This window comes from Orycteropus afer, unplaced genomic scaffold (genome assembly GCF_000298275.1).
Source record: "Orycteropus afer afer isolate SDZICR_OR568_19922 unplaced genomic scaffold, OryAfe1.0 scaffold00074, whole genome shotgun sequence".
In the NCBI taxonomy this organism is placed as follows: domain Eukaryota; kingdom Metazoa; phylum Chordata; class Mammalia; order Tubulidentata; family Orycteropodidae; genus Orycteropus; species Orycteropus afer.
In genome coordinates, this window is record NW_006921661.1 from 3,890,009 (window position 1) to 3,906,665 (window position 16,657).

At 38.2% G+C, this 16,657-nt stretch overlaps 1 protein-coding gene across 1 annotated transcript in view; it reads right to left on the reverse strand.

Moving 5' to 3' along the window:
* Nucleotides 1-16,657, reverse strand: part of ACER3 (alkaline ceramidase 3) — a 266,579-nt gene that overhangs the window by 25,737 nt on the left and 224,185 nt on the right. Inside the window, exon 7 of the mRNA XM_007940912.2 lies at nt 15,099-15,157. Coding sequence (XP_007939103.1) covers nt 15,099-15,157 — 59 coding nt within the window. The remainder of the gene's footprint in view (nt 1-15,098; nt 15,158-16,657) is intronic.

Sequence of the window (16,657 nt, forward strand, 5' to 3'; positions counted from 1 at the left end):
CATGGACTGCCAGAAGAATGAATAAATCTGTCTTGAAAGAAGTACAGCCAGAATGCTCCTTAGAAGTGGAAATGGCCAGACTTCGTCTCATGTACTTTGGCCATGTGATCAGAAGGGACCAGTCCTGGAGAAGGACATCATGCTTGGTAAAGCAGAGGGTCAGTGAAAAAGGTGATGACCCCTCAATGAGATAGACTGGCACACGGCTCCACTGATGGGCTCAAGTACAGAAAAAATTGTGAGGAAGGTACAGGACCAGGCAGTACTTTGTTCTGTTGTGCATAGGGTTGTTATGAGTCAGAAACAACTCAACAGCATCTTACAACAACACATATATTTTTATATCCTTTTCACTCCAAATTTGTATATTTATGTTTTAGTTGTATTTCTTTTGAACAACATGTAGCTAGGTCCCCATTTCCCATACAACAGTTCATACACATTTTGTTTCATGATATTGACTGCAATCCCCATAATGTAACAGCTCTCTTCACACTTCCTGTCTGTGACCACCTTTTCCCTGTGTCCTTCCTTCCTATGCATTACTGTCCTCTGAGCTATCTCCTGTGCAAATATTTCCCTCTGATCTTCCATGGTTGATTGTTCTAAGGCATGTACCTACCTGGTGTAAATGTTCACCTTATATGCCTATTTATTTTTTGGCTGGAAGCCATGGGGTGTGTTCAACTCCAGGCCCAAAGCGTGTGTAGGGGCCATAGTCTTGGGGGCTTCACCAGTCTCTATCAGACCAGTAAGCCTGGTCTTTCTTATGATTTTCAGTTTTGTTCCACATTTTTCTCCACTCTATCCAGGATCTCCTATTCTGATCCCTTATCGAGTGGTTGACAGTAGCAGCTGGGCACCATCTAGTTCTTCTGGTCTCAGGGTCATGGAGGCTGAGGTGTGCATGGTGCACTAGTCCGCTGGACTAATTGTTTCCATGTATCTTTTGTTTTCTTCATTCTTCTTTGCTCTGGATGAGGAGAGACCAATTGTTGCATCTCAGATGGCTGCTTGTAAGCTTTTAAGACCCCAGTTGCTACTCACCAAAGTAGGATATAGAACTATCTTTGTGTGTAGTATGTTATGCCAATTGAGCTTGATGTCCCCTGAGACCATGGTCCCAAGCCCATGGACCCAGTGACTTATTACCTCAGGATGTTTGCCTGTGGCTAAGAAGTTATCATAACTTTGCCCTGTTATCTCTTATTACACATATGGACATTCTTCTAGCACATACAAATACATATGTAGAAATATCATCTGCCAAACTCATATATGGTCATGGGTATATTCCCGTTTGCCTAGACATGCTTGATCATTCAGCCTGTCTACCTATGTATCCACCCATGGATTAATGTTTGTTATTACTGATAATGCAGCACTGAGTATGTAAAAGTGTTTCTCTTTGTTGTCTGTACCTCTTGTGCACCTCTCTGGGTCGTCCTTTTCCTTAGTGTTATCATGTCAGTCACTTGCTTTTGATATATTCCCTTTCCCTTCACCCAAGTCAATACTTGTCTCTTACCTATGTAGCAATTTTCCCTCCCCTCTCCTCCCATCCCTGGTAACCAATAAAAAAGAAGTTTCCTTCCTTATATAAACCTTTCATTGGACAGTCTTGTCTTTTAGCTGCTTGGTAAATGACATAAAGGCAAGGTGAGGTTTCTGCACTTCACTAGAACTGGAAAAATGTTAGTATCAGTAGACTTTGGTATATTATAAATATATAATGTAACAGTGACAATAACCACTGAAAAAAGTTATGCAAAGAGAAACACAAATATTATAGATATACTAATATGAAATTCTCAAAAATGTTCAAGTAACTTGCAGAAAAAGAGGAAAAAGAAAACAAATGAAAAACAAAACAAACAGAAAAAAAAAAAAAGGAAGACTTCAGCCCTCATGTGGGAGCTCTGGTGGCATAGTGCCTAAAGCACTTGATTGCTAACCAGAGGTCTGGAGGTTCAAACCTACCAGCCATTCCTTGGAAGGAAGGTTGGGCAATCTACTTCCATAGTGATACCGCCTCAGAAACCCAAGGAGGGGTCACTATGAGTCAGATTCGACTCCATGGGAGTGGTTGCATTTTTAAGCCCTCATATATTAATAATGACATCAAATGCAAATGATCTAACCACACCAATTAAAATAGACTGGTAATGAGGTGTGCAAGGATAGTTCAACATTAGAAAAACAACCAACATCATCCACCACATAAATAAAACAAAGGAAAAGAACCACATGATCATATCAATCAATGCAGAAAAGGCATTTGATAAAGTTCAACACCAATTCCTGATAAAAACTCTCAGCAAAACAGGATAGAAGGGAAATTCCTCAACACAATAAAGGGCATATATGCAAAACCAACAGCCAACATTATTCTCAGTGGAGAGAGACTGAAACCATTCTCCTTGCCAACAGGAACTAGCAAGGATACCCTCTATCAACACTTCTATTCAACACTGTATTGGAAGTCCTAGCCAGGGCAATAAGACAAGAAACGGAAATCAAAGGTATCCAAATTGGTAAGGAAGAAGTCAAACTATCCCTATTTGTTGATGATATGATCGTATACATAGAAAACTCAAGAGACTCAGCAAAAAAAAAACTATCAGAACTAGTTGAGAGATTTAGCATAGTGGCAGGATACAAGATCAACATACAAACACCAGTTGGATTCCTCTACAACAGCAAAGAGATTGCTGAAAAGGAAATAAAGAAATCAATACCATTTACAATAGCTACCAAAAAAATAAAATGCTTGGGAATAAATCTCACTAGGGACACAAAAGACCTGTACAAAGAAAACTACAAATCACTACTCCAAGAAACCTAAGAGATCTATATAAGTGGAAGAACATACCATGTTCATGGATAGGAAGATTGAACATTGTGAAAATGTCAATTCTATCCAAAGCAATCTATACATTCAATGCATTCCCAATCCAGATCCCATCAGCATTCTTTAAGAATATAGAAAAAACAATCACTAATTTTATATGGAAAAGAAAGAGACCTGGAATAAGCAAAGCACTACTGAAGAAGAACAACAAAGTGGGAGGTCTCACACTCCCAGATCTCAAAACCTGCTATACAGCCACAGTAGTCAAAACATCTTGGTACTGGTATGACAGACATACAGACTAGTGGAACAGAACTGAGAACCCAGAAACAGATCCATCGACCTATGGTCAGCTGATTTTTGACAAAGGGCTGAAATCCATTAAATGGGGGAAGAGATGGTCTCTTTAACGAATGGTGCTGGCAAAACTGGATATCCATTTGCATAAAAATGAAACAAGATCTGTGCCTCACATCATACACAAAAACTAACTCCAGGTGGATCAAAGACTTAAGTGAAACCTAAAACTATAAAATTCCTCAAGGAAAAAATAGGGGCAAATTTAGGGGCCCTAATTTATGGCATAAATAGACTGTCAAGCTTAACTCAAGATATACAAATAGCTGAAAATAAACTAGATGAATGAGACCTTCTACAAAGAGAACCTACAAATTGGGAAAAAATATTCGGCAATGACATATCTGACAAGGGGCTTATCTCTAAAATTTACAAAAACTCTAACACCTCAACAACAAAAAGATTAACAATCCAATTAAAAAATGGGCAGAAGATATGAATAGACACTTCACCAAAGAGGATATTCAGGTGGCCAGCAAATACATGAAGAAATGCCATTAGAGAGATGCAAATCAAAACAACAATGGGATACCATCTCACCCCAGCACTAATAGCAAAGTTCAACAAGACAGAAAATAACAAATGCTGGTGAGGATGTGGAAAGACTGTGACTCTCATACACTGCTGGTGGGACTGTGAAGTGATACAAACACTGTGGAAAGCAGTATGGCGATTCCTTAAAAAGCTGGAATTAGAAATACCGTTTGACCCAGCAATCACATTACTAGGTATATATCTTAAAGAAGTGAGACCCAGGACAAGAACAGATATATGCATACCCATGTTCATTGCAGCATTATTTACAATAGCAGAAAGATGGAAACAACTTAGGTGCCCATCCACAGAACAATGGATAAGCAAACTATGGTACATACACACAGTGGAATCCTATGCAACTCTAAAGAGTAAGATAGAAACTATAAAACACCACATAACATGAATGAACTTGGAGGACATGATGCTGAGTGAAATAAGTCAATCAGAGAAGGACAGATACAGTATTAATTATTGTAAAAAATTAAGGACAGATTTATATATGGAAAGAAACTTTCTTTGTTAGTTACCAGGGGTCGGAGGGGAGGGAACTGGACTTTTTTCTGCAAAAAAAAAAGCATTGACTCATGTCACTTTAGTTTTGTGTATTTCACTGTGCATAAACTGTATTTCAATAAAACTTTTTTTTTTTTTTTACAAAAAATGACTAGTAATGGAAAAATATTCCACCATAAAAAGGACTGAAGTAGTAATAGATGTTACAATATGGGTGAACCTTGAAAACATTATGTAACATGAAATAAGTCAGACACAAAAGGACAAAGACCCCATTTATATGAAATATCTAGAATAGACAATTGCACAGAGACAAAAAATAGATTAGTGGTGTTACATGGGCTCTGGGAGGAGGGCAATGGAAGTTATTGCTTAATGTTCTTGTTGTTGTTATGTGCTGTCGAGTCGGACCCAACTCATAGAGACCCCTCCTTGGGTTTCTGAGGCAGTATCACTACGGAAGTAGGACTGTCCAACCTTCCTTCCGAGGAGTGGCTGGTGGGTTTGAACCGCCAGCCTCTTGGTTAGCAGTCAAGTGCCTTAGGCACTATGCTACCAGAGCTCCTTATTGCTTAATAAGTATAGTTTTTGTTTGGGGAAATGACAAAGTTTTGGAAACAAATAGTGGTGATAGATGCAAAACATTGTGAGTGTGATTAATACTCTGGATTGTATACTTAAAAACAGTTAAAATGACAAATTTTATGTTGTGTATATTTTACAACAGAAAAAGAAAGTAAAACAGAGACCAACTATAAGAAGGATTAAAGAAATAGAGAGTGAGACTGGAAGAGTGCATTAAAAAATATGACCCAACTATATGATGTCAAAAGGAAACTCACTTCAACTAGAACAATATACGCAGGTTGAAAGTGAAGAATGGAAAAAGATATATCATGCAAACTTTATTTCAAAAAAAAAGTGTTAATATATGGTTATACTAATAATAGATAAAGTAGGCTTTAGAGCAAAGAAAATTACCAGAGACAAAAAGGGACATTACATAATGACAAAAGGGTCAGTCCTAAGAAGACAAAGCAATCCTAAATGTCTATGTACGAAACAATCCTACTGCCATCAAGTTGGATCCAACTCATAGTGACCCCTCCTTGGGTGTCCGAGGCAGTATCACTACAGAGGTAGATTGCCCAACTTTCCTTCTGAGGAGTGGCTGGTGGGTTTGAACTGCCAGTCTTCTGGTTAGCAGTCAAATGCCTTAGGCACTACGCCACTAGAGCTCCTATACCAAACTATGTTGTTGTTGTTATGTGCTGTCGAGTCGGACCCGACTCATAGTGAGCCCTCCTTGGGTTTCTGATGCAGTATCACTACGGAAGTAGATTGCCCCATCTTCCTTCCGAGGAGTGGCTGGTGGGTTTGAACTGCCAGCCTTCTGATTAGCAGTCAAGTGCCTTAGGCACTATGCTACCAAAACAATAAAGCTGCAGAATATGTGAAGCAAAAACTGATAGTACAAAGGAGAAACAGAAAAACCCATAATTATATTCAGAGACTTTGACAATTCTCTCTCAACAATTGGTAGAACAACTAGACAGAACATCAACAAGGATATGGAAGAACTCAACAACCCACTGTACAATGAAGGGTTAACCGGGAGGACCCAGATTATGCTTACTTGGAAGACTTTTGGTACACAAACACTTAATACTTCTAAGAAAGGTTTGATCCTTGACTGGTTTCTAGGAGATAATCTTTAAGTTCTTGGAATAGCCTGTCTGATAGGAGTGTTCTTGTATACCTGAGACATTGGCTATGGCAGATAATTTATGTTAATAATGTGATGTACACATTGTGTACAAGGTGCAGTGAACACCTTGTTTTTGTTCACCTGGGTCCCCTGGGGCCACAATGCATCTGTTTGACTTTGAGTGGGGCTGGAGAATGAGTAGTTTAGGTTAGTCATGTGGTTACACTAAACCTGTGTGACTGACCTCCAAGGACTACCCTGGACACTAATACTTGGGTGAGGTCCAGTGGTTGGCAATACTTTTATGTGTTATCATTGCTGGGAAAATTAAGCACTGTTTAACCAACTCTTCTGGGAGAGGACAACTGGAAGCTTGCACCTGGTTTCTCCTAGATTCTGCATTAGGTGACTTTTCCCTTTGCTGACTGAAATCTTTACCCTTTCACTATAATAAATAGTAACTATGAGTATAACAGCTTTTCTGAGTCCTGTGAGTCCTTCTAGCAAACCTTTGAAACTGAGGGTAGTCTTGGGGACCCCAACACAACCATCAACCAATAGGAACTAATCAACGTTTATAGGACATTGCATCTAAGAAAAGAGCAGAATATACATTCTTTTCAAGCACCCATGGAGCATAAACAAATAAATCACCAGGCCAGATGGTCTCACTGGAGAATTATACCAAACATTTAAACAATTAGTACCAATTCTACACAATCACTTCCAGAAAATGGAAGCAATAGGAATATTTCCCAATTTATTTTATGAAGCTAGTATTACTATGATACCAAGACCAGACAGTACAATAAAAAATAAAACTACAGACTAATATTCTTCATGAAAATAGATGCAAAACTCCTTAACAAAATGTTAAAAAACAGAATTCATCAATATATTTTAAAAATCATACACCATGACTAGTAGAGTTTATTCTAGAATGTAAGGCTGGTCCAATATTTAAAAATCAATTGATACAATTCACCATATTAACAGGATAAAGAAGAAAACTCATATCATATCAGTTGATATGGAAAAAGCATCTGATGAAATTCAACACTTATTCATTATAAAAACCAAAATCAAACTTACTCTCGTTGAGTTGGATCCGACTCATAGTGACTCCTCCTTGGGTTTCTGAGGTGACATCACTATGGAAGTAGATTGCCCAACCTTCCTTCTGAGAAGTGGCTGGTGGGTTTGAACCGCCAACCTTCTGGTTAGCAGTCAAGTGCCTTAGGCACTATGCCACCAGACCTCCTTTATTCTTGATTACAAAGCTCTCATAAAGTTAGGAATAGAGGGCAATCAGGAGCCCTGGTGGTGCAATGGTTAAGCACTTGGCTACTAACCAAAAGTTCAGGCGTCTGAACCCACTAACAGCTCCATAGGAGAAAAGACCTGGTGGTCTAGTCCCATAAAGATTACAGCCTAGGAAACCAATATGTGGTAAATCGAGTAGAACGGAATCAACATGACAGCATACAACAACAACAGCAGAGGGCAACTTAATTAACTTGATAAAGAGTATCTAAAACAAAACAAAAAAAAAACCCTATAGCTAATATTGGACTTAATGGAGAAAGATTGAATGCTTTCACTCTAAGATCAGGGAAAAGGTAAGGATGTCTGCACTCTAGGGTCTTGATCAACACAGTCCCTGGAAGTTCTAGTCAGAGCAATAAGGCAAGAAAATAAAATAAAAAACATATACATCAGAAAAAAAAGAATAAAAATGTCCCTATTTACAGATGAAATAATTGTCTACACAGGAAATTCCAAGGTATACAGAAAAATATTCCAAGAATGAATTGATGAGTTCAGCAAAGCGGCAAGATGAAAATGACATTTCAAAACCTATTGTATTTCTACATACTACCAATGAATCTTTGGACACTGAAATTAAGAAAATACAATACTATGGATAATTACTTTAAAAACAAAAAATACTTAGATGTAAATCTAAAAAAACATGTATAGGACTTCAGAATACCTGAAAACCACAAAATACAGATAAGAGAAATCAAAGATCTAATAAGCAGTGAGGCATACTGTGTTTACAAGACTCAAACACAGTAAAGATGTCAATTCTCTCCAAATTTATAGGCAGGTTTAAAGTGATTCCTATCAAAATCCCAACAGGATTTTAAACATAGACAACACTGTTCTGATATACATATAGAAAGGCAAAGGAATGTGAATAGCTAAAGCAATTTTGAAAAAGAAGAGGTAAAAAGAATCAGTCTTTGTGACTTAAAAACTTATTGTATAGGTACAGTAATCAAAACTGTGGGACAGACAGACAGACAGACGCACTGATCAATGAAACAGAGAACCCAGAAATATTTTTGTTAGGCGCTGTTCAGTTGGTTCCCACTCACAGCGACCCCATATACAACAGAACGAAACTCTGCCTGATCCTGCACCATCCTCACAATTGCTGTTATGGTTAAGCCCATTGTTTGAAGTCACTATGTCAATCTATCTCATAGCATAGTGCCTAAGGCACTTGACTGCTAACCAGAAGGCTGGTGGTTCAAACCCACCAGCCACTCCTCAAAAGGAAGGTTGGGCAATCTACTTCCACAGTGATACTGCCTCAGAAACCCAAGGAGGGGTCTCTATGAGTCGGGTCCGACTCGACGGCACATAACAACAACAACATACTTTACATCAAGCATGATGATGTCCTTCTTCAGGGACTGGTCCGTCCTGATATCATGACTGTTCTGATTACCTAGTGCCTCTCTGACAAGAAATATATACCACAAATGGGATGGCCTTAACAAACGGGAGTTTATTCTCTTACAGTTTGGAGGCTTTAAGTCCAAGTTCAATGTGCCAGGCTCTAGGGGCTGGGTGAAAGCCCCTCAGCCTTAGGCTTCAGCTCTGCCTCCTGCTCCCGGCCCACTGGAGCTAGAGGCGTTTCTTCACTCAGATAGCTGCTGGCTGCTGAGGCTGACAAGCCCAAGGTTGACAAGTAAAAAGGTACAGTCCCGATGTTACCAAACCAAATGGCAGGCCATTAATTTAAGTCCATTGTAAGTCCCAAAGTCAGCACAGCATGGCAGGCTGCTGAACAATGACACGACTACATGCAGGGTCCAAGCATGTCATAAGCTAAAGACTATCCCCAAGGCTTCGCCTTATATACAGGAAGCAGACCACATCTCAAAGGCAGCTACTCAGCTGCATGTGGTAGATTCCACTATGGAGTTGATTGCCAGTCTCATCATGGGGAATAACTACCACCAGCTGCCCAGCCACTCAACCAGGCCCAGCCAAGTTGACAAACAAATTTAACTGCCACAATGCCCAAACTACATGAGATAGTCTTGCCATCCTCTCTTTTAAGGAGCATTCTGGGTATACTTCTTCCAAGACAGATTTATTTGTTCTTCTGGCAGTCAAGATTTAATTCAAAAGCATTACTTCTTTGGTCTTCCTCACTTGTTGTTCAGCTTTTGCATGCATATGAGGTGACTGAAATACCACGGCTTGGGCCAGGCATACCTTAGTCCTCAAGGTGACATCTTTGCATTTTTAACACTTTAAAGAGGTCTTTTGCAGCAGATGGAGCCTATGTTATTTGATTTCTTGACTGCTACTTTCATGGGGGCTGATTGTGGATTCAAGTAAAATGAAATCCTTGACAATTTCAGTATTTTCTCTGTTTATCATGATGTTGCTTATTGGTCTGGTTGTTTTGGTTTTTGGGTTTTATGTTGATGTATAATCCATATTGGAGACTAGTCTTTGATCTTCATCAGTAAGTGCTTCAAGTCCTCTTCACTTCCAGCAAACAAGGTTGTGTCTTTTGCATATCTCAGGTTGTTAATGTGTTTTACTCCAATCTTGAAGCCATGTTCTTCATATAATCCATCTTCTCAGATTATTTGCTCAGCATGTTACACATTGAATAAGAATGGTGAAAGGATATGACTCTGATGCACAACTTCCCTTATTTTCAATCATGCAGTATCCCCTTGTTCTGTTCAAATGAATGTCTCTTGGTCTATGTACATTTTTCACATGAGTACAATTAAGTATTCTGAAATCCTCATTCTTCCCAATACTATCCATACTTTGTTATGATCCTTACAGTCAATACCTTCGCCAAGTCAATTAAACATACATGAACATCTTTCTGGTATTCTCTGCTTTCAGCCAAGATCTATCTGACATTAGCAATATCCCTCATTTCATATACTCTTCTGAATCTGGATTGAATCTCTGCCAGTTCCCTGTCTATGTACTGCTGCAACTCTTTTTGAATTATCTTCAGCAAAATTCTACTTGTGTGTGATATTAATGATATTGTTTAATAATTTCTGTTTCCTGTTGGAATGGGCACAAGTAAGGATCTCTCCCAGTTGGCTGGCCAGATAGCTATCTTCCAAATTTCTTGGCATAGAAAAGTGAGCGCTTTCAGAGTTGCATGTTTGTTGAAACATCTCAGTTGATGTTCCTTCAATTCCTGGAGGCTTTTTTTTTTTTGCCAACGCATACAGTGCAGCTTGGATTTCTTTCTTCAATGCCATTGGTTCATGATCATATGTTACCTCCTGAAATGGCTGAATGTCGAACAATTCTTTTTGGTACAGTGACTGTGTATTCCTTCCATCTTCTTTTGATGCACCCTACATCATTCGATATTTTGCCCATAGAATCCTTTAATATTGCAACTCAAGGTTTGAATTTTTTCTTCAGTCTTTTCAGCTTGAGAAATGCTGAACGTGTTCTTCCCTTTTGGTTTTCTAATGCCAGGTCTTTGCACAGTTCATTGTAATATTTTACTTTGTCTTCTTGAGCCACCCTTTGAAATTGTCTATTTGGCTTTTTTATTTCTTCCATTTGCTTTATTATCATTATTTTACTTTTTATTGTGATTTGGTTGGAAGTTTACAGAGCAAAATTTCCACTTAACAATTCATACACATTTTCTTTTGTGACACTGACTGTTAATTCCCACAATGAAACAGCACTCTTCCCACTTCCTTCCTGTGTTTACCATTTTCATTCATCTTTATTTCCTATCCCTTCCTGCCTTCTGAACTTTATCCCTAGGCAAAGCTGCTCTTGATCTAGCAAGGCTGATTATTCTAAGGAGTGCATACCTCCTTGGTGTTATTCTTCACCTTACAGACCTGTCTATTGTTTGGCTCAAAGTTGAGCCAAGGCAGGGGGAGTTCAGGCTTGAAGGGTGCCTGAGGGCCATAGTCTCGGAGGTTCTAGCAGTCACTCTCAGACTAATAAGCCTGGTCTTTTTATTATTTGAGTTTTGTTCCACATTTTTCTCCCATTTTGTCTAAGACCTCCTATTGTGATCCTTTTCAGAGCGGTCAGCAGGGGTATCCAGGAATCATCTAGTTCTTCTGGTCTCAGGGTCATGGAAGCTGGGGTCCAAGTAGTCCATCAGTCCTCTGGACTAATTGTTTCCTTGAGAATGTTTGATTTTCTTTATTCTTTGCTCGGGACGGGTAGAGATCAAAGCTGCACCTTAGATGGTTACTCACAAGCTTTTAGGATCCCAGTTGATACTCACCGAAGTAAGATATAGAACTGTGTTGTCTTTGAAGACTGTTATGCTAATTGACCTTGATGTCCTCTGAGACTATCTTCCATTTGCTTTAGCTACTCTAAAGAATAGATTCTAAGAGCAAATTTCAGAGTTTCTTTTGATACCCATTTTTAGCTTTTCTTTATTTCCTTTTTAGTGACCTTTTGCTTTTTTCATGTATGATATCTTTGATGTCATCCAACAACTTGTCTGGTCTTTGGTCATTAGTGTTCAACATGTCTAACCTATTCTTGAGATAATCTCTAAATTCAGATGGGATATATTCAAGGTTGTACTTTGGCTCTCAAGGACTTGCTTTAATTTTCTTCAGCTTCAACTTGCACTTGCATGTGACAGCTGAGGTCTGTTCTGCAGGTCACCTCTGGCCTTGTTCTGACTGATGATACTGAGCTTCTCCATCATCTTTTTCCACAGACTTCGTTGATTTGATTCTTGTGTACTCCATCTGGCAAAGTCCATATGTACAGTTACCATTTATGTTGATGAAAAAAGGTACTTGCAGTGAATAATTCATTGTTGTTGTTGTTGTTATGTGCCATTGAGTTGGATCCAACTCATAGCGACCCCTCCTTGGGTTTCTGAGGTGGTATCACTACGGAAGTAGATTGCCCAACCTTCCTTCTAAGGAGTGGCTGGTGGGTTTGAATCGCCACCTTTCTGGTTAGCAGTTAAGTAAGTCACTATGCTACCAGAGCTCCTGAATATTTCATTAGTTTTGCAAAATTCTGTCATGCAATCTCTGGAGTCATTTCTATCACCAAGGTCATGATTTCCAACTACTGATTCTTCTTCCTAATTTTCACATTCCAACTACCAGTAATTACCAACGTATCTTGATTGCATGTTTGATTAATTTCACACTGCAAAAGTTGGTAAAAATTTTTTGATTTGTCTTTGGCATTAGTAGTTGGTATATACACTTGAATAGTCATATTAACTGGTCTTCCTTGTAGGTGTATGAATAATATTACTGACAGTGTTGAACTTCAGGATAGATCTTGAAATGTTTACATAGATCAATGGAACAGAATAAAGAACCTAGAGATAGACCCACACAAATATATCCAAATGATTTTTAACAAAGGTACAAAAACAATTCAATGGAGAAGGAACAGCCTTTTCAGCAAATGGTTCTGGAGCAACTGGATATTCATAAGCAAAACAATAAATACATAAACCTTGACCTAAGCTTCAAAATGAATCACAGCCTTAAATGTAAAATGTAAAACTAAAAATTTTAGAAAAAAGCATAAGAGAAAATCTTGGGATCTAGAGCTAGGCCTTGAGTTATTAGATTTGACACTAAAAGCACAACACATAAAAGGAAAATTGGACCTCATCAAAATTTGCTCTGTGAAAAGACTGAATAAAGAAGATAAAAAGACAAGGTATAAAGCAGGAGAAAATATTTGTAGACCACATACTTGACAGAGAACTTGTATCTAGAATATATAAAGAACTCTCAAATGCTGACCATCAGTGAAAATAAATAATCCTATTAGAAAATGAGCAAAAGACACAAACAGATAATGCTATGAAGAAGATGTACAGGTGGAAAATAAACACACAGAGATGTTCAACATATTTCGTCATTAGGGAGATGCAAATTGCAAATTAAAACCACAATGTGATATCATTAGACACCTATTAGAATGGCTAAAATAAAAATTAGCGACAACACCAAATGTTGGAGGGAATGTAAAGTGGTACAGCCACTCTGGTAACAGTTAGTAGTTGTTTTCTTTTCTTGAAAAAAAAAAAAAAAAAAAACCTAAACATACAACAACCATACAACCTAGCATTTCCACTCTTGGGCATTTATTCCAGATAAATGAGACTTTATGTTTACACAGAAATCTATACACAAATGTTCATAGCAGCTCTTCACAATAGCCCCAAACTGGAAACTCAGCTGTCCTTCAACAGACAAAAGGTTACACTGCAGTACATCCATACCATGAACGACTACTCAGCAATGAAAAGGAATGAATTATTGATAAACTGAATGACTTGGATAAATCTTCAGAGAACTATGCTGAGTGCAAAAGCCAAGCAAAAACTGATATACCCATTCTTCATTTATCAACATAGTTAGCTTCCAAAGATCAGTTCGTTACATAAAATTGGTTTCAAGCGAGAGCCCGGGGCCGTGTCTCATCTTCATCATTGGTCCCGCACCTCGGGTCACTCACCACCTGTGAGGTGCCCACACTGCACCTGAGGATGTGCATGATGCAGTGGGCCCTCCTTCCCCACCATGCCTTCTGCACCACCACAAAGCCCGCAGGGGTTGGGACTGATGGTGGTGTTGCTCATCGCCCACTGCCTCCCACCCTGGGTGGGGACCTTACTCATCCTCTGTCTGTCCTGGCCCTGCAGCCCTGCACAGCCCCCTACCTCTCCATCTCCTCTTACTGACCTCCCTCAACTGGCCTCCCCCTGCCTGCCTGCAACCTTGCATTATCTCACTGTCTCACCATGCCCTCTCTGGCTAGACTGAGATGTTGCAGATGAATGGGAGAAGGCATCCTGTGACTGACTGGCCACTGTCCCTCATGTGATCCATCTGTCACTGGGCCCTCTGTATATTGTTTGGGGTAGCCATCTGAGGTGCTGCCTGAAAACTTTTTTAAGAGTTGTTGTAAATGAGAAATATCCTCCATAAGTGAGGAGGTGTACACAACGATTCCATTTTATATAACATTTTTGAAATGATGGGATTATAGAAATGGAGAACAGACCAATGGTTTTGCCAGGGGATAAGGAAAGGGGGTAGCAGAAAAAGGGCAAGGGAAAGCAGAGGGAAGTGGGTGTGGCTATAAAAAGGCAACATAGGGATCCTTGTGGGGATGGAATTATTCTGTATCTTCACTATATCAATGTTAAATCCTGCTTGCTATTGTAGTTTGCAAGATGTTACCACTGGAAGAAAGTGGGCAAAATGTATAGGGTATCTGTTTATAGTATTTCTTACAAATGCCTGTGCTTCTATAATTATCTCAAAATTAAAGTTTTAAGAAAATAAAAAAGAGAAAATCCCCCACAAATCATACTATTTATTAACTGAGCACCTCTATATGGCCAGGCTCTATTTAAGATACTCAAACAAACATTATTTCTTATTTAATTTTCATGAACTCTATAAAAATTATATCCGTTTCCCCAATGATGTTTAATGAAACACTGGTTCTTTATGACATCAGTAGCTTTCCTTGAGAGGTGTTATGTAAAAGAGTTCCCTAGTCAAGTAGGTTTGAGAAACAAAGGATTTTTCAAGTTTTTAAATATACTAATGTACCCTGTAAATATTCAACAGGAGGCCATCACACACAGATTTCCTCATACTTCTTTGATTTTAGACCCTTGTTTTCATGTAATGCCTATTAACTTAATTGAAGAACTTATAATATGACATAATAAATGTCAGGTTATAGTTTTCTATTAACATCCCTGCTGGAGCTGGGTTTTTATCATTTAAATTTAGGCTATAGTTTTACTGTTGTAAGTTTGATGATACTCTGATCATAGTGTTGATGATCCAAACTACTTACCAGGTAACAATATATATAGATCGTAGTACTAATGTGAAGACCAACATTCCATACATCACCTGAACAAGAAAGGAAAATGAAGTTAGTCGATCATTATTCTTTGGCAAAGGAAGTGTACTTTGCCTACAAAAATAGCCCTCCTCACAAAATGTGAACATTTCTTATCTTTCATTATGTTTTAAGGAAGACAATTTTTTAAATAATATATTATTATGTAACTAAGAATCCAGCTAACCTCAGAGGAATAATTTTATTACAATTAATAACTGTAATTGTTGTTGTTGTTGTTATGTGCCGTCGAATTGGACCTGACTCATAGCGACCCCTCCTTGGGTTTCTGAGGTGGTATCACTACGGAAGTAGATTGCCCAACCTTCCTTCTAAGGAGTGGCTGGTGGGTTTGAATCGCCACCTTTCTGGTTAGCAGTTAAGTAAGTCACTATGCTACCAGAGCTCCTGAATATTTCATTAGTTTTGCAAAATTCTGTCATGCAATCTCTGGAGTCATTTCTATCACCAAGGTCATGATTTCCAACTACTGATTCTTCTTCCTAATTTTCACATTCCAACTACCAGTAATTACCAACGTATCTTGATTGCATGTTTGATTAATTTCACACTGCAAAAGTTGGTAAAAATTTTTTGATTTGTCTTTGGCATTAGTAGTTGGTATATACACTTGAATAGTCATATTAACTGGTCTTCCTTGTAGGTGTATGAATAATATTACTGACAGTGTTGAACTTCAGGATAGATCTTGAAATGTTTACATAGATCAATGGAACAGAATAAAGAACCTAGAGATAGACCCACACAAATATATCCAAATGATTTTTAACAAAGGTACAAAAACAATTCAATGGAGAAGGAACAGCCTTTTCAGCAAATGGTTCTGGAGCAACTGGATATTCATAAGCAAAACAATAAATACATAAACCTTGACCTAAGCTTCAAAATGAATCACAGCCTTAAATGTAAAATGTAAAACTAAAAATTTTAGAAAAAAGCATAAGAGAAAATCTTGGGATCTAGAGCTAGGCCTTGAGTTATTAGATTTGACACTAAAAGCACAACACATAAAAGGAAAATTGGACCTCATCAAAATTTGCTCTGTGAAAAGACTGAATAAAGAAGATAAAAAGACAAGGTATAAAGCAGGAGAAAATATTTGTAGACCACATACTTGACAGAGAACTTGTATCTAGAATATATAAAGAACTCTCAAATGCTGACCATCAGTGAAAATAAATAATCCTATTAGAAAATGAGCAAAAGACACAAACAGATAATGCTATGAAGAAGATGTACAGGTGGAAAATAAACACACAGAGATGTTCAACATATTTCGTCATTAGGGAGATGCAAATTGCAAATTAAAACCACAATGTGATATCATTAGACACCTATTAGAATGGCTAAAATAAAAATTAGCGACAACACCAAATGTTGGAGGGAATGTAAAGTGGTACAGCCACTCTGGTAACAGTTAGTAGTTGTTTTCTTTTCTTGAAAAAAAAAAAAAAAAAAAACCTAAACATACAACAACCATACAACCTAGC